This window comes from Hordeum vulgare, chromosome 6H (assembly GCF_904849725.1).
Source record: "Hordeum vulgare subsp. vulgare chromosome 6H, MorexV3_pseudomolecules_assembly, whole genome shotgun sequence".
Classification (NCBI taxonomy): domain Eukaryota; kingdom Viridiplantae; phylum Streptophyta; class Magnoliopsida; order Poales; family Poaceae; genus Hordeum; species Hordeum vulgare.
In genome coordinates this window covers 376,084,191-376,110,035 of record NC_058523.1, presented here as the reverse complement: position 1 = coordinate 376,110,035, position 25,845 = coordinate 376,084,191, and the positions used below count along the sequence as shown (strand labels likewise).

The 25,845-nt window shown below is 47.0% G+C and overlaps 1 protein-coding gene across 1 annotated transcript; it reads left to right on the top strand.

Annotated features, from left to right (window-relative positions):
- Nucleotides 1–9,736: 9,736 nt before the first annotated feature.
- On the top strand, nucleotides 9,737–10,776 carry LOC123406015 (transcription factor MYB30-like). The gene has a single exon (XM_045099517.1). It carries the CDS (start codon nucleotides 9,904–9,906, stop codon nucleotides 10,633–10,635), a length of 732 nt encoding a protein of 243 aa, XP_044955452.1. The 5' UTR covers nucleotides 9,737–9,903; the 3' UTR covers nucleotides 10,636–10,776.
- Nucleotides 10,777–25,845: the final 15,069 nt, after the last annotated feature.

The following is a 25,845-nucleotide window of genomic DNA, read 5'->3' as shown; positions in this document are numbered from 1 at the left end:
TTGGATGCCCAGTTCCATGCTTAAATCGAAAACATAACTGTAAAACAAGACTCCCCCCGGATTGATGTTAGTATGGACGGTACCCGAGGATTCGGCTAGCCGTGGAGTGTGATTGATTGGTGGTGGGGGAGTTAAAACTTTACTTTTCTGTTTGGGAACCACCTATAGCATGAGTAGCATGGAATATATTGAGAACTCTTGGTCATTGCATTGACAATGAAAGCATGCCACCCAAAATTACTATCTTTGTTTTCAAAGCTTGAGCTCTGGCACCTCTGCAAATCAATGCTTCCCTCTGCGAAGCGCATGTCTATTTATTTTCCTGTCGAGTCATCCTCCTCTTATATAAGCACCAATTAGAGAGCACCTCTGTCATTTTTATGCTTTGCTTTTGATTGATATTGAGTATGACTATGACTGGATCTTCGTTGCTATGAATTACAATGTTTAGCCAGCCCTTGATCTTTGAAAGTGCTCTGCATTTATGTTTTGTGGTCTCAGAAAGAGCTAGCGAGATACCACCTATTCATATTGCTTCGTGCTTGTTTTGATTGAAGTGTTGGTATTTGAAACTCATTATTATCTGCTCGTTAGCTGATTATGCCATTGATATTAGTTTACCGTGAGACCTTTGTGTCATTTGCTTATGTGGTTAACTTGTGATCTTGCTGAAATTCTGGTTATGAGTTAGACATAGTTGCAACAACAAGATCAAACAGAGTTTGTCAAAGTTTTTCTTTCTCTCTTAGTTTGTCAACTGAGTTGCTTGAGGACAAGCAAGGTTTTAAGCTTGGGGGAGTTGATACATCTCCATCGTATCTACTTTTCCAAACTGTTTTGCCCTTGTTTTGGACTCTAATTTGCATGATTGGAATGGAACTAACCTGGACTGACGCTGTTTTCAGCAGAATTGCCTTGGTGTTATTTTTGTGCAGAAATCAAAGTTCTCCAAACGTCCTGAAAATTTACGGGGAGCGGTTTTGGAAAATAAGAAAAATATCTGCGCCAAGTTCCACCTCAGGGGGTGGGCCAATAGGCCACAAGCCCTGGCTCTGCCACCACCCCCCTGGTGGCGGTGGGCAGGCTTGTGGGGCCCACATGGCTCTGCCGCCCCCAACTCCAGCTCTATAAGATCCCTTTCGTCCCAGAAAAAATAAAGAGAGAACTTTTCGTCGCGTTTGCGATACGGAGGCGCCGCCACCACCTGTTCTTCATCTGGATGTTAGATCGGGAGTCCGTCTTGGGCTCCGGAGAGGGGAAATCATCGCCATCGTCATCATCAACCTTCTTCCCTCTCCAATTCCATGCAGCTCTTCATCGTTCATGAGTAATCTATTCGTAGGCTCGCTGGGCGGTGATGAGTAGGATGAGATCTATCATGTAATTGAGTTAGTTTTGATGGGGATTGATCCCTAGTATCCACTATGTTCTGAGATTGATGTTGCTACTACTTTGCCATGCTTAATGCTTGTCACTAGGGCCCGAGTGCCATGATTTCAGATCTGAAATTATTATGGTGTCACCAATATATGTGTGTTTTAGATCCGCTCTTGCAAGTTGTAGTTACCTACTATGTGTTATCATCCGGCAACCCCGGAGTGACAATAACCGGAACCACTCCCGGTGATGACCATAGTTTGAGGAGTTCATGTGTTCACCAAGTGCTAATGCGTTGATCCGGTTCTTTATTAAAAGGAGAACCTTAATATCCCGTAGTTTCATTTTGGATCCCGCTGCCATGGGAGGGATGGACAATAGATGTCATGCAAGTTATTTTCCCTAAGCACGTATGATGACACACAGAATGCATGCCTACATCACATTGACGAATGGGAGCTAGCAACATATCTCTCCGTGTTATAGCTGTTGCATGATGAATATCATCCAAACAATGCATGATGAATAACATTGACGAATGGGAGCTAGCAACATGAGTTTGTCCTACTGCTGCTACTACTGTTGCTATTACTGTTGCTACTGTTGTTACTTGTCTTGCTCTGCTGCTACTGTTGCTACTACTGTCGCTTGCTACTGTTGCTACTTGCTACTGCCGTCACTACTGCTTTTCCTTGCCGCTGCTACTGCTCGTTACACTACCGTTACTCGCTACTTTGCTGTTACTACTTTGCTTGCAGATACTAATCTTTCAGGTGTGGTTGAATCTGACAAATTCAGCTGCTAATACTTGAGAGTATTCTCTCACCTCCCGTCGTGCGAATCAACAAATTTGGGTTGAATACTCTACCCTCGAAAACTGCTGCGAACCCACGCGCTGGTGGGCCGTCAACAACATTCTTCTAGTTTCATTGCTGGGGAGTGCTAGCAGCATTCTTCTGGTGTCGTTGCAGGGGAAGGTTTGTTGTCATCAGCAATCGTCTAGCCATCGCCAGAGATTGCAATCACTCCATCAGCTCCACCACTTCCCAAAACAGCCGCATCGTTAAAACGTGTGTAGGTTGGCTCAGGTCATTAATTCGAATCCCCTTAAATGCGGGACACGATCTCTTTTGTTGATATAACGTGCCCCGAGGAAAGTGGCCTCGAGCCGCGATTCGAGTTTTTCTCATTATTTGTTATCACGCCTTTTTGTCACAAGCATTGTCACATGGATGACTATTCACCTTTGGGCCTTTAACAACCATTAGATTTAAGGACGCCCGTTTTCAAGAATACGATGTCATTGGAGCGACTAAGCCGATACGAGTCGAATATGGGGGGAACTCGATGTGCAAGCCGATCTGTCTATGTGTTCAGCTGTCGAAGACCATACTCATCGGCGTTGAGGGCTAGTTCACGGGCTACTGAGGGAGTTCCTGATTAAGAGGTCCTCACGCAGTCGGTTGTCCCTTATGGGCCGATCATATGGGTTGCATCATTGAAGACAGGATTATCTCACAACTGCATAATCAAGATGGAAAGCTTTGAATACTAGGCGTGCACTCCAAGGCAGGAGGACAAGTTCGGCCCATCTACCCCCAATTAAAGTCGGTAACATGTAACCCTAGGAGCCCTGCTGTCTATGTAAACCATAGGTTCTTATGAGTAGAGGCAGGTTATCCCATCTAGGATTTAGCTCGTACGATCTCAAGGTAGATCAACTATGTAATCATCGTTCGCCATCAATATAATCAAGCAGGACATAGGGTTTTACCTCCTCAAGAAGGCCCGAACCTAGGTAAACATCGTCTCTCCCTCTTTCCTGCAACCCATCGATCTAAGCTCCATAGTTCGGGACCCCCTACCCGAGATCTGCCGGTTTCGACGGCGACAACTGTGCACCGCTAATGGTCGCGGTCTTACCGACCGAGCCGGATGGCCCGTTCCCCTAAAGGAAATAGTGGATGCTCACTCTTGTTTACTTGCTCACTCTCGCTCACTCGCACTCAGAAAATGGATCGGTGTTTTTCCCGCTGTCAAATCGTCGGTGCGGTATAAAGTGTTACGTTTTGTAAAGTGTTGGTTTTTTGAAAGCGATGGCGCAAAAGTGGTGGTTCAATGCATTTTACTCATTCAAGAGGGATTTTATTGATAGCCCCCACAAGGAACACGAATATGCAAACGATATATAAATTGGACATTCAGTTTGAAAGATATAATAGATTCAAATTTGAAGTCAAAAGAAAAGGCATGGGAGATGGGTTAGGTGGAGTTACGAGAATTGCACACATAAGCCCCAGCTAAGGTAATTAAAGACTAAAGCACATGCAAAGACCAACACAATTTTTAAATTGTAAGACAATGAGATGGTCAGAAATATGGGTGCTCCCATGCCTGCATGTCATAAATCCTCTCTCGGGCAAAGGCACCGCGAACATGACAACTGGTATGTAAAGCACTTCGCAATGAAATCAACGCAAACAGAAAAATCAAATGAGAGGGATCATATAGGCGTCGGACATCACAACCATCAGACGGTAGCGAGGGATGACCACGACATTCATGGCCTAGCGGCAGCACGGAAGGAGCCATGGCTAGGTGGGCTAGAGCTGGACGGTGGATGGCTGGGTGGAAGAGGCAACAACGACCATCGTTGGATGCGTGACAACGATGGGAAATGGTGAATTGAGGGGAGGATAGAAGATGAAACGGGTAGTGTACGCCCGTGAGGATTGTGTCAAGGGCGTGAGTAACGACAAAATCATGAGAGCGGGAGGGTGACGGTGGCAATGGCGTGACGAGGTTGACCTAGCCCTCTGTCGGGGAGTCGAGGTGGTACAAAAGGCAAGAGAAAGTGTGTGTGGGGGGAGAGATCACTAGATAAAACTAAAAACAAGGGATGAATTCTTGTATAGGCTAAAAATCGGGCGGGAAAACGATGAGTGATGGGATTGAAAAGGTGGTGTGATCTTTGAAAAAGGGTATCCAGAACGTACCATGCAGGGGAATAATTCTCGGGTCTGATCCCTAGTGGGCTGAAGGTACTACAATCCATTTAATCATCCAATCCATGGTTAGTTCTCACATGCTGTATATTTTACTCCCCCCGTTTCTAAATGCTCCTTATATAAAGAAATGAAGAGAGTATAATTAAATTCTTTTAGAGATTTCAATAAAGATTACATATGAAATAAAATAAATGAATCTACACTTTAAAATACGTCTGTATACGAATGAATGTGGTTTTTATTGAAATCACTAAAAAGACATATATTTAGGACGAAAATGCTAACTTCGATACGTACGGTATATTTCAACAGATCCGCACGCACTTGACACCGTCGAATCGGGATCGCACGGTCGCTAGCGCGCCCAAAGTAAACATTTGTTTCATGGCGAGAAATATAAATGGGTGAGGAGCGGAATCGAACCCTCAATCTCATTGACGTGCACCACCACACTAAGACATCCCACCTAGACCTCGTTGTTGTCACGAAAGGCTGGGCTTTTGAATTTAATGTGTTATTGCTTTTTATTAAGATTAAAAATCTGAACGCTTCCGCACACTTCCGCTCTCGATCCTTTGATTCGTTTTAGTACCGATTTTACTGGTTTTTATTTTCTTCTCTTGAAAATTGTAGTACATCCGGTTTTCATTTATTATTTTTCTTCGCTATTGATTTTTCTCGCAAAATATGATAACAACAAGATTCGAACCTTGTACCTAGTGGTTCAGTTATATTCTTGCTAGCCATCTGGGTTAATACCTCACTAGTACTTAAATACAGGTTAGGCTATTTTTATTTCCTCAAGAGCTGCTAGTGCACTACTAAAACATAACCCGGGATGGGTGGGTTGTTGATTACATACCCTGGTAACTTCCATGTAAATACATGGTAATACACGCACATCATGGCTGATAACTCACGCGCAAACATCGTGATAACTTTTGATCCAAGAAAAAAGTTATCGACAAACATACACTAGTAACTTATATGAAAAATTAACATGGTAATATACGCACAATAGAGCTGATAATTTACTTAGCTGAAGTGTGGTAATTTTTTTACAAGGGGGAGGAGTTATTGAACCGCCCTTCCTGGTAACTCATGTCTAATAGCATGATAATTTACGCACATTAGGTTCGATAACTTACTTAGCCGAGACATGGTAACTATTTTAGACTTGCGGAGCCCACGAGGTTGTTGAAAAATTACATGATAAATTATGTATAAAAAGCATGGTAGCATGCGCACAACCAAACTGATAACTCACCCACAAACAACATGATAACTTTGATCCAGGGTGAGTTGTTTGAAAACATACCCCCGATAACTTTCGTGTTTATAGCAATGTGCTACACGCACAGTATACGCACAATAGAGCTGATAATTTACCTATCCAAAATGTGGTAATTTTTTACCAGGGAAGAAGTTGATGAACCTACCTTCCCTCGTAACTCATGTCTACTAGCATGGTAATCTACACCCATCAGCATTGATAACTTACTTAGTCGAGACTGGATAACTATTTTTGACTTGCGGAGATGGGCGGGGGTTATTGAAAAATTATATGGTAAATTATGTATAAAGAGCATGTTAACATGCGCACAATCAAACTGATAACTCACTCACAAACAACATGGTAACTTTGATCCAGGATGGGTTGTTTGAAAACATACCCCCGATAACTTTCGTGATAATAGCAAGATGTTATACGCACGGTATACATGATAACGGCCCAATGCTTTAAGCTTCTTGTACTGTAGTTATCAGCCTTATCATGTTATGGTTATCATATTGCTCGTACTATATTTATCACGTTGGTCATGTCAAAGTTATCAAGCTAATTTTTATTATTTTTTCTCATACGACAGAAATAAGAAAGGTTCAAATGACATTATTTATCTAGAGTAGACAAGAACTAAAGGTGACTTAGTTGGTTATTGGACTCAAAGTCTTATGAATAGGCGTCCAGTTTAGAAACGGGGAGTATTGTATTTACTTAGAGGGTGCTTGGATACGTTTTAGTCCCATGATTAAAAGTAACGAGACTAAAACTTGCTAGCCTCACCCATGTTTGGATCCAAGTACTAAAGAGACTAAAATCAAGTTAATGAGCATTTATTATGCTCCAAACCCTTCAATTCAGAACTTGCATGAGGAGTTAAATGAGGAGAGAGAGGACTAATGCACATTTTAGTAGGGATACCCCTGACTAAAAGATTTTAGCCTCAAGACTAGTTTTAGCCTCTTTTTAGTGAGGGGTGCTTGAAACTTTAGCCTCTTAAAGAGACTAGTTTTAGTCAAACTAGATTAAGTCTCTTGGATCCAAGCCCCCTTTTACGGAGCTGCTTGATGACTTGATGCTAGATTGAGCATGTCTTAAATTCTTGCAAGTTGGCGCTGTCATTTTCCGCAGCCGGGGTCGATCCTTGATAGGCCCTGTAGATTTTTGGGAGGTTTCGTTGGTCACTTTCGTCGTCCACTTGTTGGACAGATACTTTGATAGATTAAGGCCTACGCTGGTGCGTGCCATGCTACTTTGACCATGGAGTAGTCTGTAGTCTGTACTAGTAGTACAGTAGCATCCATCTTTTGTTTCTTACAAAAGCCGACACTAAACCAAGGCGGCACAGACGCGTACGTTTGCACACACGCACTTCTACATGCCTAGTATATACGCCTATGTGAAGACGTTCAGCCAGTTGCTGTAGACTAGTAGAACACAGGTGACCGAACGCCAGTTCGTCGGCAGCCGGGGTACAGTAGTCGTGATCTTGTATACACATCTGCATACCAGCTCATACGTTTGGCATGGCAGTGAACACAAGAAACATTGAAATTTGGAAGACCTTGAGAAAGCAGTCCGATCAGTTTAGTTTATACTAGCATTTTAATAATCAATCAACGAGCCGTAAACGCTGGGTCTCTCTTGGTTGAATTGTTCAGTCAGGCCTAGACGGCGCGTCGATCGCAAGCGAAGCGCACGGATCCGCAACGTCTTGATAAAGACCGAATCAGCTTACAACAGATCCCACTCGATTGAGCCGACCTCGTCTAATATTTCCACTCAATGTGATCAGAGAAATGACGAAGGGGAAAAAGTAGTTTGAACTTGATGCACAACGACCCACGCCGATGACTCTATAAATGGGTCGACATACAATCTACAGTAATTAATTACAGTAATCATCGGAGATATACGGCTCTTCCCACCAAGAGTGAAAGCAGGACAGAAGGTAAATGAAACTCGTAGGCCAAGCAGGAAAAAGTTGTACCTTGTTCTATAAAACTTAAAATAATATATTTGTATTAAGTTAAAAAAAAGTAAAAGCGAGTTATAAACTAATAGCCGGCTTTAAAATGTATTTTTATATACTTTATTAGAGAGAAAAATGGGTCGTATATGAACAAAGTAGTATTACCTCCTTTTCAGTTTATAAGGCTTGTCTTAAAATTTTCGTTATTGAATATTTCTGTGTTTTTCATCACAATATCAAGGTGCATTAAATCATTGTACGTAAGGATTAAAAAACTCAACAATGTATGGAAAAGTTTTTATTTATTTATTGATAATGCATGCATTGATTGCAATTAATGGATTGATAAAAACAATTATTTGGGAAAAACGCATTAGTTGAGTATTTTTGCAAAGTATCAAAATTATTTCACCACTTATCACCTACCTTGATTGATGAGGTTTTTGAATTGAACCCTATAAACCGAAAAGAAAAGTAACTACTTACATCTAATTATTGTACTTATCGATTTCCTCCGGATAGCATTGAGACGTTGCTTGGGACGTGGTTGAATGGAGTGGATATACATATTGCTGAACATGTTCATGTAGGAGTATGTGCATTGCTTTGAGCTATATGGAACTGCAGAAATGACATGACTTTTAACAGACAAACAACTATAAATTTTTTGCAGATACTATACAGGGCATCGACGTCGATCCGTATATGGTCGTTACTCATTTCTGCGGCAACCAGGGAGTCTTTGATTACTGGGTGTGCCCGGTGGAAGATGGTAGCTCGGAATATTTACAACCGATTTAGATGGTGATTCGGTAATATGATAGATGGATAGGCATCTACATCTATTTTCGTCAGCTGTGGCATTCTTTCTTTGTCTTTTGTTTTTACTTTAAACTTTCAGAGATTGTGTGGAACCATATTTGTTTGCTTTATTTAATCCATGCATCTCATTGATGCAGAGGCTGAAAGAAATCCTTCTTTTCTAAAAAAAAATAAAAAATGAATGACGTATCAACATTATACGGGCAACCATGCTCTCAAACAGTGGATGGTTGACTACGTCCACACGATATAACTTCTCGTTCGTTCGTTAGTTACTCCGCCTAGAAAGGCCAACCGTTAAGAAATAGTCTAAAAATTTACCCATATTTTTAACACTCACTAGGCTCATTGGCGATGGACTGACTCCGGCCAACACTCATCGAGCTCGTGCTACCTTGCTCTCTTCAAGGGTCGATCCCAGACCCTTTCTGAAGCATGAACATTCACAGCCTGTTTGAGACTGTTCTTTTCTTTAAAATTCAGCTCTGTTTCAGAAATTACAAATCAAACGCGGTAGCTTCACGATACGCCGTTCCGTAAAAAAACTAGAATCTGGGATACAACTTCAATGTTTTTATGAAGCTTCTCAAAGGGTGTTCTAAAAAAAACTTAGAAACTGGAGTTGGGGGAATTACCCACCACCGTCACTAGTAAGTGGATACCCCTTCATTTCTTTCCCCTCAACCAATCAAATAGATTTTTCACCAAATTTTTTATTCTTGAAGCTGGAGCTAGATGGAAACCAAACATTCTCTTAAAAATGCTATAGCTTCTGTATAAAACTGTTTTAAAATGAATTTGATGAAGTGAATCTGATTTTGATAAATTGAAGCAGTCCTAAACAGCTCTCACTATCAACTTGAAACTTCCGCTTCGCAACTTTTATAATAATTCAAGCATTGGCTGTTCCTGTTCCTAATTTTATTCAGCAAAAACCGGAAACAATTGTCAAAATTAACTGTACAAGAATCTCTGTGCTTAACCATGGAACCAGAAGCGCATCACCTTCCTACTTTTTCAAACCGACAGAGCAGGGTGCACACGCATGCCTCACACTACAAACTTTACTTAGAATGAAGCCGGGCAATAAACAAGGAAGCAAGCAACGTATACACGGACTCCATCATCCAAACAATAGAAAAAGAACACTACCACTTGGATATAACGCCACGATTCTCCCTCGTTTTGTCAGCCAAATGGTCCCTGCTCGGAACCTGCTCCAATTGACCACGTTTTCGCCATCGCCGCGCGCGGGCGCCGAGTACAAATAGCGCAACCCTCCTGCAATCTACACAGCACCAGCCGTATTCTTCCTCGCAGCTCAGACAGCAGCCATTTCCTTCGGACTAGCGTCAACACACTGAGCAATCCATCCATCACACGCACAGCGCAAGAGGTTTAATTAATCGTCCGAGAAGAGCAGAGGAGTGAGCAAGGTAGCCATGGGGAGGTCTCCTTGCTGCGAGAAGATGGGGCTCAAGAGGGGGCCGTGGACGGCGGAGGAGGACATGACCCTGGTGGCTCACATCGAGCAGCACGGCCACAGCAACTGGCGGGCGCTGCCGAATCAGGCCGGCCTGCTGCGCTGCGGCAAGAGCTGTCGCCTCCGGTGGATCAACTACCTGCGCCCCGACATCAAGCGCGGCAACTTCACCAGCGAGGAGGAGGGCGCCATCATCCAGCTCCACGCCATGCTCGGCAACAGATGGTCCACCATTGCCGCCAGGCTTCCTGGGAGGACGGACAACGAGATCAAGAACGTCTGGCACACACACCTCAAGAAGCGACTCCAGTCCTCGTCCAAGCCGTCAGGCCAGGCAGCGCCTAAGCGCAAAGCCAAGAAGCCTGCTATGGCTGCAGCGAGCACAGCCGATGGCTCGGCCTCCGTGCCAGTGTCGCCGGAGCAACCCATCTCGTCGTCCGCCACCGATTACTCGATGGCATCGTCGTTGGAGAACACAGACAGCTTTACATCGGAGGAGTTTCAGATTGAGGACAGCTTTTGGTCGGAGACACTTGCAATGACGGTGGACAACTCCGGTTCCCCGATGGACGCCGGCGTCACCTTGGGCGCCCAAGACAGTGCATCGCCCTCGTCCAGCAACGACGAGGTGGACTTCTGGGTCAGACTGTTCATGCAGGCTGGCGAGGTGCAGAGTTTGTCTCACATTTAGGCAGAGGATATCGGCTCGGCTAGTTTCTTGTTCATTTTATGTCTCTCAATATTATTTAAAGTCTTTGGCATAGACTCTTTTGGTCCGAAATTACTTGTCCCACAAATTGACATCTAGATATATTCATTTTTATAAAAAGTATTTCCCGACAGAGTGCTTCGTTCTGCTCATTTGGTGGGCGTGTGTGTATACCTGTAAAACGGAAGAACTTGTGAAGGGGGAGAGAATCGTTCGTAGCGGTGTTCATCCAGCAAAAAATGTGTCACGGCACGAGTGTTGAAAACTTTTTCTATCTTGCATGCCAATAAGATTGGCGTCTAACTGATAAATGTGTCTTTGGTTGTCGTGGGATGCTAACATTTTAAGACATTTCTAAACAATCCTCAATACTCCACTAAGTTTTCGTAAGAGCTAGCTGATCCCGTATATCAAACACATGTCATGTGTCCCGTAACTATGATGACCAAGCGGGCGCGTTGTCAAGTTCGAACACCCACATCAATGCAGCGAGCACCACACCCTCTCCTCCCTCCCTCCTCCCCAGTTCGCCGCTTTGCTTTGTTCTGCTCCCCAAGTAAGCAAATCCAAGTAGCAGAGGGAGCAAAGCTCTCCCGTCGGCCAGGATGCATGCCAAGACGGGCTCGGAGGTGACGAGCCTAGCTCCCTCCCCCTAGCACGCTCCCCGCCGCACGCGGCCACCAACAACGTTGGTTCCCAGAGCGGGCATTTTTGCTAGGACACGCACACACGCACCCTAGTCCGCCACGGGCCTGACCTGTCAAGCTCCCGGCGCGCGCACATACACGCGCCCGACCCGATCAATGAGTGCATGCACGCCCACCGCATCCAGTCGCGGCTTATTGACCCAACAATCACCCCTAAGTCGCGTCTCACAGGAGTCCCGGCCCGCCGAAGTCGTCGCCGACGTCCACCGGCAACGCCTGCTCCTCCGCCGGCTCCTTCCGCGGCTTGGGATAGTCACGCTTGAAGTGACCACGCTACTCGCATTTCTAGCAGCGGCCGCGGCGCTTGCCGCTCCTTCCCGATGTAGTGCTGCTACCCCCGCTGTCGTCATGGAAGCCATCGCCGTCCCTCTGTCGCCCCGCGCGGCCCACTGCTCCTCACTAAGCATCAGCTGCCCGTCGGCCCGTTCGCTGCCGGCCTGCGTGCGTTGCCGCGTCCGCTCCTCGAATGCCTTCAGCCGCCCGAGCGCCTCCTCAAATACCATCGCCTCCACATCGCAAAACTCATCGATGCCGGCCACCACGGTGTACAGCCGATCCGGCACGGTGTCCAACAGCTTCTTCACCATGGCTGCATCATCGAGGGTCGCCTCGCGTACCTCGCCGCTATGCCGTAGACCTTCCAGGCGTACGCGTCGACGTCCATCCGCATGCGGTCGAATTCCCCGCGGAGCGTCGCCGACCGTGCGGCCTTCACCCTATCGATGCCGACGAAGCGCACCTTGAGGGAGTCCCATACCTCCCTTGCAGTGAGCTTCGGCGCCACCTGCATCAGCAGGTCCTCCACCAACGCCGTGAGGAGCATCGCCCGCGCCGTCTTGCACTTGCCGGCGTCCACCGCCGCTCCATCCACCGGTGCCACCATGCCACACAGCCCCTTGGTTTTGAGGATAGCGTCCACCTTGATCGCCCAGGAGGTGTACCCCGTCGGCGTCAATGGCGGAATCTAGATCGACCCCGATGCAGCGACGCCACCATACGGAACGAGTGACATGGCCGCCGGTGATCACCCCTCACCGAGGCTCTGATACCAAATGTAAGGACAAAAATGGAACCGCCGCCGGACGGCGATCGTTGGAGACACGATCGGAAGGGAGGAGGAAGAACACAAAGAGTTGTCGGTTCTCAAACACCCTGCCACGCGCACGACCTTTTTTCTGTATTATCATGAGCACGTACTCAACAACCTGGACTCAATACACAAGAGGCGAGGGGGTTTATACGCGCGCACAGACGCGACACGCCGTTCTCATGACGCACCTTCCCTCCCACGATCTCCACGCCCCGCGCTCCGCAGCTCGCGCGCCTGGTGCGCACGCACGCGCCCCGCACGAGTGGGTCCAGTGCCCTGACACGGTCACCCCTGTGCCAATTGCGCTAACTAACCCACGCACACATGGATGCACACCCCCTAGGACACACACACACATGCACACCCTAGTCCGCCACGGGCCGGACCCACCATGCTACCGACGCGCGCGCATACACACGTCTGACGCGACCAACGCACGTAAGCACGCCCGCTGCATCCAACCACGACTTATTGACCCAACGTGCGGCGCGGTGTACTATGTGCAGAGCCCGTCGCAGGACTCGCACGACGGGGAGACCACCACCAAGGGGGCACGTCCATGCACTCCATTCACGCGCTTAGCCCCATGACATCCCAGCACCACTCACACTCCTCCTTCGGGTGCCACTCCTCCTTCACCCACTTCTCCTGTGGCGCCCACGACAAGGACAACTCTGGTAGGGGCGGGAGGAAGGATGCGCCCGTCGGAAGGGGGTGGTAGGAGATCGAGGTCATCGAGGAGGAGGGGCTACTCTATGAGTAGTACCATCATTGCCCCATGCCCAACCGCTCCAAGTATCGCCTCATCTTCGTCGGCAGCTTCACCATGCTCTTCACCTTCTTCGTGCTCGTGCTTTGTTGGTTCATGTCCATGAGTTATTTCTCTTGTTTGGTTGATGCACTTGGATCTGGAGCTCCTCACTGCGGCTGGTCCCGGCGAGCACAGCGGCGACAACGAGCGGGTGTTCGGGGACAGGACGGCAGAAGAGGGGCGGGGTTCGGGGAAGGGTGGCGGGTGGAGCGCAACATATTTTACTAAGACCGTTTTGCTCGAGTATATTTAGGGAGATGAGAGGCACCGGAGTATAAATTTTACTCCACTGGGCCGATTGGGGATCGGTTAGGTGCGCGTTACACAAGTAAAATCAATAGTTTATTCTTCTAACGCCGGATAGGGGATCGGTTAGAAATTCCATTAGAAGTTATTGTTTGTCATCATGCATGGGTGAAGTTGTAGATATGTGCTTTCCCCGGTGACCGGCAAAATCAGAGTCTCGGAGATGCCTTATCAAGAGAAAGTTTGGCCGTCCGTTTAGCTGAGTCGGCATGGTTTTGTTAAGTTGGTGGTTGTCTATGTGAAGTCAACGCCACCAAGTCGCTCTTATGGCCGAAGGGTGGCCAAAATATTCCCTCCCAACCTTGTTGCACAACAGGACTCAGTGATGCTTCATGTTGGAGGCTGCGTTATGTCACCGTGGAGATCTCTCCGGACCAAGTGGTCCGCCTCGGCGCCGCCAACGATCCAATCCAACATGAAGCAGTTTGGACTTGATCGTGTTTTCCCGTATTTGTTTGGAGTCCTTTTCATAAGATTTGGGAGGGTAGTTTGTATTTCGGTATTTCCTTAGGGTCCTTGATGTAAGATGTACTGCCCAACTATCGAATTAATGTAGTGTTGGATCCTTCAGGAACCTTCTGATGTTAAAAAAGGCACCAAGTTGGGGAACCAACTGATTTGCTTGCATCTACCCTTTCCGATGAGAGCCTTCAAGACGATTAGTGTTTTCTTTCCTCTAGCCGGCGTCGCACCAATCTGCCTCAACATCTATGGCCTTGCAGTCATGGTGGCACGGTGGATCCTGACCTTTGACGACGAGAGTTGCTTTGTGTTTTAGGTGTTTTCAAAGTTTGTTTGTGTTTCGTGTCCTTCTCGAGAAGACAAGGCGGTTGCGGCTCCCTAAAGATGGACTATGGTTTTCCCAGCCTAAGTCATGTCCCGTCGGTGCGCCTAGCATTGTCGAAGGACATGTGGAGGTGTGTCTCCTTTCTACACCTTGTCTCGGTGGTGCGTTCAGCATCGTCGTGGGGCATGTGGAGGTGTGTCTACGACGAATCTACTGGAACTCGATCGATGTTTGTCTTCGAATGGATCCTCTTGAATCATGTCTTCGTTCATCTGTGTTCCTGTGTCTACAGGTTGTACCCTTTCGATCTATACTTATTTTCATCAATGATGATTGTCCTTGGGGGCGCTAGTCCTTTGAGGCTTTGGTACAACATCTCGATTGTTTTGTACAATAAAATTTGTCTGGCTCCAATGATGAAGGTACGATGATAATGGTACGAATTTGTGTCATTTGTGTGTTTGTACTCATCACTCAATGGTCTACGGATATGGATGATTTTTTATTACTTTCAATGTTCTTTTTGTACTGGTGTTGTTTAATGAATAGATGGTAGTTTTTCTATTAAAGAAAAGTACCAAGACATGAACAACAAGTGATATAATCGAGTTTGTGTGTGTACTTAGCTCCACTAGAGGTGACTTTTTTTCCAAATAAAAGTATAAAACATATACTTCACTCATAAGAAATAACTAAAAATCATTCATTAAGATCATTACAATTTCATTTAAATGATCCTTAAAGCATTCACAAGTGAGAGAAAATCTTGCTAGTCTAGCGAACTCATGAACAACTTTATTTGCATCTCTATTATAGTGTTTGACTCTAGTACTAATAAAATTAGACGCATAACGGAAACAATTATCAAAGATTTCCATCGCCGCACCCGTCAATCGTCCTTCATCCTTACTGGTATCAATCACCTCCATATTATCTGAGTTAATAATGCATCGATTACATCCCGCCTTTTGCATCAATGTTAGACCGAATTTGGGAGCCAGGGGTTTAGCCATCAAGTATCCGTGCTGGTAGACCACCATAATGAAAAGAGGGGGTTGGTCTTGTCAATCTTCTCAATTTCTCTTGCAATAAATCTTCTTTTTTTGTCTCTAAGAACTGTCCCCATGGTGCCATGAAGAAAATCATGGTCAAAAGAAGCGTCAATTTTCAACTTCATAAATCCCCTCGGGTGACAAGACCAACCCCTTCTTTTCATAGATGCCTTTAGGGATGATGCATTAACAAAATTTCGGGTAAGGATAGAATTCCCACATATATGAGATGTGCATTCTGAATTGTCTCTTTGCAGACCAATTTTTGTCTTTCCCACTATAGATATCATGCTGAAATCGCAATCATTTCATGCACATTGTGGTGTCCCATAATTGCAACCATTTAGTCTAGAGGCGACTTGTTTTAGGGTGCTATGTTGTATGACCATCGGGTGGAAGTGTTGTAAGGGCATATGCAACATTAACCCGCAAACCTCCCGTAACAGTTCGAACCGCGCTGTCCGGAACGTGGAAGCCATCCAATGCGATCCGAGCGCGATTTCTCCCGCAAACCGAAGACAAATGTGAGGGGATTCGCGGGAGTCCAGACCACTTCCAAGCCCGTTTCTGACCACCCTGACCCATCCAAACCCTCCACCCACCCTTCCCGTGTTTTTCATTCCACACGTCACGTCGCTTGTCGTACCACATTCATGTCGGCCGAGAGCATGCACCTCCGGTCACTAAAGCTGCGATTTGACTCTACAGGAAGGCAGTGCAGATAGACACGACCTCTCGGGCGTCGCTGGTTCAATGCGGACACCGCGTCCCGATAAACTAATTCTAGCAGGTGCGCCACATTGAAGCAGGCTGACCGGTCAACTCCATGGTCTGGTCGTGGTTATTTAAGTCGTGCTTCGGTGTCGTCTAGAGCGCCGCACCGTCCTCATCCTCTTGCCGGGTCTTTCCTTCTCTCCGACCTCTACATCCTCTCGTATTCCATCCAGTAGCTTTGTCGAAGTCCCGGTTCTCCGCCCCGGCATACGGCACCAGTGGGAGCTCATAGTCTGGTAGATCATTGTGCCACCAACCTCGCTCACCAACAAGGAGGTGATAGTCATCTCCTCCGGCAATGAGGAGGAGAATCCGCAGCAGAGGTCACATCTATTGTCGGAAGCGACGGTTACGGACAATGAATTCGACAAATGAAGATCATCATGGAGCATTCGCTTCGTCAGATAGGACCGACGCCACCATCACCGTTGCACGTGAAGGAGGAGACATCGTCCCTGCCGCGGGTCCCCATCAAACACGATTCAGCATCGTCGCTCTCGTAGATGAAGGAAGAGTCGGCGTCCCCTCCGCCCAACCGCGGCCTCCACATCAATGGCCATGTGAAGCATGATCCCACGACAACAGCGCCTCCGCCTTGTGAAGCCGGTGTCGACATCATCTCCGGCACAACAAGTACGCACGGATTGACATGGCATCATCGCCACCTCGACGCCAACACACCAGGATAAAGGAGGAGGTGTCGCCCAAGATCGCCAAGGCGCGTGAGAGCATCCTTCACTACCTAGGAGACGAAGGTTTCGGCGGTGCCTTCGGCTCTCGGGTCGTGGTGTCCGTGGCCTAACGCACGACTCGGCAACAGGCGAGGTATGACCGACGCAATGTCGGTCGGTGCTCCGTGTTGCCAAGACGGACGTGGCACTGGAATGGGTCCGCAATGATCCAGACCTCGCCGCAGCATGGGTGATCGACCGTTCTGTGACCACCGCGGAGACGACCACCAAGCGTCCTAGACGCCTTGATGGTGAGCTCGCCAAGATCGACGAGGAGTGGTCGCTTAGCGACTACACTGCCAACGCATGTCACCGCAAGGTCACCGCGAGGGCTCCAAAGGGCATGTCGGTAGTGGCCGCGGGGCAGGAGGCAGAGCGACTCCTCTGTGATCGGCACGCACCCGCCGGACAACACTGTCATGGCCTTTCGGCCCCATTCTGCCGCTGGAGGGACCACAACGACGTCGACACTCTTGAAGACATCGGTGCGGCAAGGACAGAGCGACCACACGTACGAGGTGGTCGTGTGGTATAGGGTTTAGGTTCTTTTCCTAGTTTTTTAGTTAAACGGTTGAAATACCGATGTTTTTTTATATATAAATCATATCCGAATTTGAATGAAATTCGATCGGTTTCATTGAATTTCATCTGGTTGGTTTGAATTATTGGCCGGATGTATGCGGCTAACGTCGGATGTCGTCCTTCCGCATGCGTGTCCGCAAACTGGTCCTCCTGTCCACGGATGGATGCAGAAGAAAATTTGCGGATTGCTGTTGAAGATGCTTGAACTGTGTTTTTTTATGACATCAAACACTACGCTAATTCTATAAGATTCAAGTGAACATGCCATCTAAATCTTGTATTTTTTCTATTCATGCGTTTTAAAAATCCTACAACCAAAGAAGGTCTAAAATGAAAAAGGATAGGAATGTATATATCCTCCAATAAAAGGACAAGTGTATACTTTAAATTTTCTTGCCCTACATGTTTTAAAACTTGTGGCAAATGATTGCGTACACTAATTAAACGGCCCGACACGCAACCGTGAATATGTATCTTTCGAGCTGTCGTTCATCAATAGATTGCACATACATGATTACCAGTTAGTCATCACCTACATCGTGCTTTTGGCTAATTTCATAGACAAAATATGCACGGATGCAGCGTTTAGTGATCATTCCCAAAGGAGGAGCAGGTATACGCACGGCAGCCGTCAACGGACTCAAATTAAGCCGCCCCAGTGGGCAGCTCGCGGCCAAGTGACAGTTGCCAACTTGCGGTGGTAAGCCAACACGCAGCGTGGCAACGGTACAGCTTGCGCCTTGGCTCGCTCGCAACAGCGCACTGCCTGCTGGCTTTCATAAGGGCATCTTCAACAACAAAGCGTTAAGGGGGCTGCTACGCGTTCAACGGCGAATGTTAAGTAAACATTCGTCATCTTAAGGACCGTTCGATGTACGCGGGCAGCCGTCCGATCTACGTTGTTCGGTCGCCTCCCCGCATCCAATAATTTCTGAAACAAAGGTCGAGTTACAGAAGCAACAACCATATTGCAGAAACAACAGTCGTCTTGTAAAAATAATTCCTAAAACAACAATCGCGCTGTAAAAAGAATTACGCAACTTTAGAAACAACGGTTACGTTGCAAAACAACGACCGCGTTGTAAAAAACTGAAGAGGTGTAAATGGAGAGGGATAGGTAGGAGAGGGGATCCAAAAATCCAACCGGATCTCGTGAAACAACGGTTGTATTGCAGAAACAACGACCGCGTTGTAGAAAACTGAGGAGGGGTAGATGCAGAGGGAGAGGTAGGAGACCGGATCCAAATATCCAACCTGGAGGCACTCGAACTCCTTCCACCGGCGGTCTTCTCAGCAACGGCGGAGGCGCACCTCGCCCCGGCCAGCCCGCCCCTCCTGGCCTCCCACCAGACCCTCTCTGGCGCCGGCGGGCCTCCTGGTGGCGCGAGCGCTGCCCGCAACAGCCCCCGCGAGGGGCTCGGTCGCAGCGCCGCCATCGACAACGGGACCAGGGGTCTTGTTCAGCGCGGGCGCCATGAGAGTGATAACAACACGGGCCAACACTGCTTTAGGAAAAAAGAACGGTTGAGGAAGAGATAAGATAAGGACACGCGTCAAGCATTTGAGGTAGTGGATGCCCATCGTTGGATCCGTCGGTTGTTGTACAACGTTTCCCTTAAATTAAACAGATGTCCAACAAATTTTTGATCAAAAAATAACGTCGTCCCACACATATTGCCCTTTCATCTTCGGAAATTGGGATGCGACATATGGTCCCTCGTCCTGCAAGGGACGGTGGGCCGAAGATCAGGCTGCCGGCGTACCGCGTCGGACGTAGCGCATGGTTGACGTCCTCGCTTTATCAATGCAGAGCATCCGACGCGTAGACGGCATCATGGCCTCAAAACGACCCAACGAACGAAGCGCACGTCGCTTCGACCGTGACCCCAGGTCAGGCGGGACTACCCACCGAGTTTAAGCATATAAATAAGCGGAGGAGAAGAAACTTATAAGGATTCCCCTAGTAACGGCGAGAGAGCCGGGGATAACCCAGCTTGAGAGGCAGCTGTATCGTCTGAATTGTAGTCTCGAGAGGCTTCCTCAGACCAACAATGAGTGAATGAATGAATCAATAAGTTGAGCAAGAGGAAACAAAAACTTATGAGCCCATCATCTACCGTGTGCAATGGTCACCTTTCCCTCGAGCCGACGAACCACGTTGCAAAACTTGGTAATGCTGATCTGGATCATGTGCAAGTGATACGATAACTCTTGGAGATATGCCCTAGAGGCAATCATGTATGATGATATTTCTATGTGTTTATGAATAAAGATAGTCCCTGAACATTATCTTATTAACAAGTATGTTTGTGGGACTATGATTGTATGATAACTGTCCTAAATGGTCCCTAGTAGAAAGGGTTTGTGGATGCGCAACCAATCGGACTAGCATATGACACGATGGATGGTTCGGTCTCACTAAACATGCAACATTGGATGCTAGCCGAATAATATAAACTCAGAAAGATCTGGTTGGATTCGATGTAGTCGAATCCGAGTCGAGATAAGATCTGAATTGGGCAGTCCTAACTATGAGACACACTGATAGGTCATCTATGAGTCTCTAGTACAACATACGTCCTATGTCCTAAGACCTGAGCTGGCGCATGTACTCGGGATGGTGATAGACTTGCTTTGGACCGACCAAACGCTACTCCGTAACTGGGTAGTTACAAAGGTAGGTTTCAGGCTTGTCCAGCCCATGCCGCGAGACATGGTCGAGAAATATGGGATTTGCCCCTCCGATCATGACAGATATGCTCTGGACCCCTCGGGTGATCCGACCTAGATAAGCATGACCATGCGATGAGGATTATGAGATAATTCAAAGTGTTGGTCGGATTCACCGAAATGAGAAAGAGGTCGTGCTGCAACAAGGATGATCATGTCGCCTTGTGCACGACAACATATTTCGTGTGGCAAATGGAACAAAAGTGTGAAGTACAGGTTCGTCTAACCAGCTTCATCGGACACTTGGAATCGGCACGCTTTGCTAGAGGCCGCTACCGACTAGACGAGTTAGATATGATGTGCTCACGACCAAGCGAACGAGAACCTAAGGCATTGCGCACTTCAGGAAGGGAACACGTGTGCTTTAGGGTCCCTGTGAGGCCCAAGAGTTGAGCCCGCACCGGATGCCTATATATAGTGAAGGTGTGGCACACTCATTTGGTTGATCGCTTTGGCACTGTCATTAGAGGTTTTCATGTGTTGCACCTAGCCACCTCCACCCGCCGCCGACTGTGTGATCGGACCTAGTAGTTCGCCGCACAGTGTTCCTCCCGCATGCGCGGATAACGTTAGAGGTAGTGCACTTGCGTCGCTCCGGCGAACCTATACGTGGGACCTGGTAACCGGCTGTTCAAGGGAGAGGATCAGGCGACCGACTGTTTGAGGGAGATTGGACGAAGAGGAGACGAACCACGCGGATGCGCTGCCTGAACTATAGTTCCCCACTGGTCCTGCTTATGAAATCTGCATATGCGGCTCTCATCCTCCATGGTTGGGTAGCTCACCATCCTCCAAATTCTAAAAAATGGCATAGCATTTAAAAATAAGTTCAATGACATTTGACTGAACACATGCCAGACGTGGTGACCACCGTGGAGGTTGTTGATGGGGGGCGGAGTGTACCTAGGTACAAATGGCTCCATGGTGGAAAGCTACACCGTAAATGACGAGCGGGCACATCGGTGATGATTGCGGATGTCGGGCAATGCTGGCGGCCGAAGATGTTCAAAGAACAGTGGCGACGGAGGTGGAGGGTGGAAATCAAGGGGAGAAGGGGCGGAGTGCACGAAAATGGGATCGGGAGGGGAGATTGGTTGGGCCGAAGTTGTCGGACAACGAAATTTCTCTTGTCCGGACTCCCACTAACCTCCCCCAAGTTTGTCTTTAAATTGTGGGATAAATCGTGTATGGACTGCGCCACAAATCGATATAAGCCCGCGTTGGTGGATTCCACGGTCCAAACATCGAATTTCGAACCGTTGCAAGAGTTTTGCAGGTACGCCTTGGAGGTGCCCTAAGAGCATCTATGGTTCAACACTACAAACTCGTCTCAAACATTTGGACGGATTATCCAGTTATTAATAGGTCATAAAAATCTCCCAAACGGGCTCCTCAAACGGGACTCAAACGACCGGGTTGGCCGGCACCCTTCGAAATCTAGGGGGATATGGGACACCCGGATGCGTCCACCACGTGGGATCTGGTCCATGCTGATCCATTTGATGCCACATATATTCATTTCGATCACCTTTTTGGATCAGACCCTAACCATTCAACTTCGTTTCACTCTACCACCCAAGCTCCAGGTCGGCGATATTCGGCCTTCTCCACCATGTCGGACATCGGATCTCACTCCGACCAATCCAGATCCGTCGATTGGTGTATCGTCCCATGCGGGTTAGAGGAGGCAATGGTCGTCCGCATTATACTTCTACACTCCCTAGAAGACAGCGCCCGACACATAACAGGATCTATCCACCGCGACTCCATAGCATCGTTGCATCACGCGTTCGGCTCCTTCGGGGCTAGATCATCATGGTACCGGGAGCCTTCAAATCTCCCCTTTCCCATCACCGGTCTAGCGTAGTATTTATCCCATTGGGACCGGTGTCCTTGTCCTGGGAAGGGGGTAATAAGGGTTGCTGCCTAAATGGCGGCATCGGAGACGATTGATGTGGCGGATGGGCGGCCGTAGAGGATGAAGCCATCCGTGTCTGAATTGTAAAGAAGCGGCAGCGGCGGACACACACTCCTTTGTCTGAGAGAAGAATCGAATGGTCTGTACCGTGGCCGGACTGCCACCCAAGAAAGAGAAGAAGGACAAGGATGGTCGGCTAGCTTCGACGACGAGCTGATCCAGCTTGATCCCTACTGCCTGTTTGGCCGGTACTTTCGCGAGAAGGACAACAATGGCGCCACCAAGGGCAAGGGCAGTCGTGGATGATCTTCTCCACCATAGCAAAACATGCCAAATCTTGATAGTCTGTTGTCATGTTATGATGTAGTAGCCGAACGATGTGTTTAATGCATCATTTACGTGGTTGCATAAGTTTGTATGGATTTGAGCTATGCTAATTAAGGTGTTCGATTGTAAGAAGGGAAATTTAAGACTTAACCGATCAGTATCCACACACACGCCCAGACACGTGTGTGGGCGTTTGAAATGTCGGATTTGTCAAGGCCGAGTGTAGATGTTCTAATTCTCCTAGAGAGAGATAGTTGAAGATGAATATAATCACCATCATAGAATTAATAAAAGTTCATTTCCCATAAAAAGGAAAGGCGCACTTGTACAAGTACACGACTCGACAACTACTAGACCCAGTCATGAACATCCCGGCCCGAAAGCTCGACATTCGGGCCAGGCTCGGGCTCAACTTTTTGTTCCGAAAGGGAGAAGATAAACCGAAATAAGGCATAAATTATTATTTTATTTAAAATATAGATATGATATTATTTTAATTACTTGAAAATTTTAATAGAAAAAAGACACTTTTGATGTGTTTTGGGCCGGGCTAGGCCAGGCTTGGGATTTTGAGGTCAAACATAGCATGGCCCGGAGAAGGCCAAGGTTTGACTGCTCGCATACCCAAAAGAAAGAAAAGAGACCAGAGGAGTACCATACATAGGACTATCACCTTTTTTTAGAACTAGGCAAGTGTATGTGTGTTGCAATGGTAGTACGCTTATGTTTGTGAACTCTGATATATTTAGATGATTCTATCAAGAATCAAATCAACAAATAATTCATTCCTCTTTACAAACTCCAAGAGTCAGACCATTGCAAAAGAATAGGGACATGTTTGGTTAGTTGCACCGATTTTGCATTCATTGTATGTGTTTCTTTGATGGGACTGGATGAGGAGAAATAACCCAATTAACACCATATGCATATAGTTTGGTTGCACGCATCTAGGTTGGCTTCATGAGGGAACTAATTTTGAGCCGCTATTTGGTTGGTCGCGTTGGAGTAGACGCACATGTGATACATAGTTTGGCGGTAACCCGCATAAGATGTGCTCACCACTTCTCACTTGTGGTGACCTTACCCCACATCATCTAAACATAGTTTCAGTCCTAACTACGAAACACATTACGTTTCACCCTAGCTGTTATCAAATGGCGGTACACATTATTAAGAACCATATGGCTTAATAGGGGAAAGTTCATCATCGATGCTAACTAGGTGGAATTACATCCTCTTACTCTTCCTCTATTGTTGTTGTTGTTGTTGTTGTTGTTGTTTTTCTCTTCTACTCCTGGTCTTCCTCTTCTTCTTCTTATTTTTCAGACCTTGTCTCACCTTGGTTATCTCACATTTCCTATTCCCACTCCATCCTTTTATTTTTCGAGGCTTCTTTGTCAAATGCCTCCGCATTGTCGGAGGTGATAACAATGTGAGGCATCACATATTTCTCCTCACGTACTAGTACATAACAACCCCATTGTAGGATCCAGTTATGCAGAATGCAACAAGCAAGAACAAAGCTTAACCTGAGTGAGGGAAGTGTGGAATGGCTTATGATCTAGGATCTTAAACTTGTTCTTCGGAGCTCCAAATGCCCTCTCGTAGGCTGGAGTGTCTAAGATTGGATAGCTCCTGTGGAGTCCTAGGATAGTTACTACTAACGAACTTGTTCAGATGGTATCTGTTTTGTATGAAGGGTGTAAGAACAACTGACCAACATGCATAACCAACATCTCCAATGTAGAATTTGCCATCGGGAATGTTGATGTCATTAGGACGACTCATGTTGTCATTGAGAATGTTAGCATCATGTGCTAACCCCTTCCCAACCAGCTGGCACATATGTGAACTTTAGATCAAAGTCAACAACAACAAGCACATTCCGGCTTGTGTAGTGCTTCATCCCTCTATATGTTGTAGATTGTGTCCTCGACACTCTAGCACTGACATGAGCACCATGTACTGCCCCAATGCAATCCTGAAATGACATTACAAGATGGTGTTATGGCTATAGCAGAACAATAACAGCATGTGAAGGCAGGAACTACATACTATTAGTGCTCACCTTGAAGTATGGATACCATCTTGGGCTAGTGCAACTTCTGGCATGCGTCCGAAGGGTTGGTGACACGATCATCTCTCCTCTTAGTTCCTAATAGCATACAACACTTGCATGAAGCATGTGGAGATGTTATCTAGTAGCACCCCCTACTCCTGAAGGTTTGCACAAGCCTGTCAAATGGAGCTCTTTTCATTTGAAGCATCCACAGAGTCTCTGTGTTGTTGCAGTTATAAATGTAGTTCAGTCCTCTCCTGATCCGATAAGCATCGGACATTAACGGATGACATGCCTCCCACCATGACGAACAACTCTCTTGTGCATGAACATGAGCCATGCCTGAATCACACCTATCAATGCTGGAGCCAGAACTATTAGCTTCATACGTGCGTCCATAACCTAGTTGGCATCGAGGGTGCGTTGAGCAATGAAAAAATTGATCCTACGCCTTGCCTAATGGCTTAACAACCGACTTAACAAAGGGGAAAAAGTGTTGCTCGCCAACATTGGAGACATCGACGACAAAGAGGACCATGGCTGAGTCAAGGACGACCAAATGACGGCCAGGAGGAAGGTGAGCAACAAGTCCTGCTGCCGGAGAGTGTTGATGTCGCCTCCGCCGCTTGTGCAGATCTGATTTGCCCTCGTCCTTGGTGGTAAGAGCAGAGAAAGTGCTTGTCCTAGAGCGAGTGGTGACCGAAAAAATGGGACAGGGGGAGGGTGAGGCTAGATTTGGCGTAGTCCCACCAGGCCCGATTTCCATCTCCCGTCATCCACACTCGATTTTTCCTTGCACCTCCGCCAATGCGTTGTCTTTATTTTGTACCACGCTGATAACCCACAAGTCTAGGGGATCGCAACAGTTTTCAAGGATAGAGTATTCAACCCAAATTTATTGATTCAACACAAGGGGAAGCCAAAGAGTATTCTCAAGTATTAGCAGTTGAGTTGTCAATTCAACCACACCTGAAAGATTTAGTATCTGCAACAAAGTATCAGTAGCAAGGTAGTATGATAGCAGCAGTAGCAACAGTAACCAGTAGCAGCAAAGTGACAATAGTAGCAGCAAAGTAACAATAGTAGCGACAAAGTAACAGTAGCAGCAATGACAGCAGTAGCGGCAAAGTAACGTAGCAAGGACCAGTAGGAAAGACTCGTAGGCATTGGATCGGTGATGGATGATTATGCCGGATGGTATTCATCATGCACCAATTATAATACGGAGACATATGTAACTAGCTCCAGTTTGTCAATGTAATGTAGGCATGTATTTCGTATGTAGTCATACGTGCTTAGGGAAAAGAACTTGCATGAC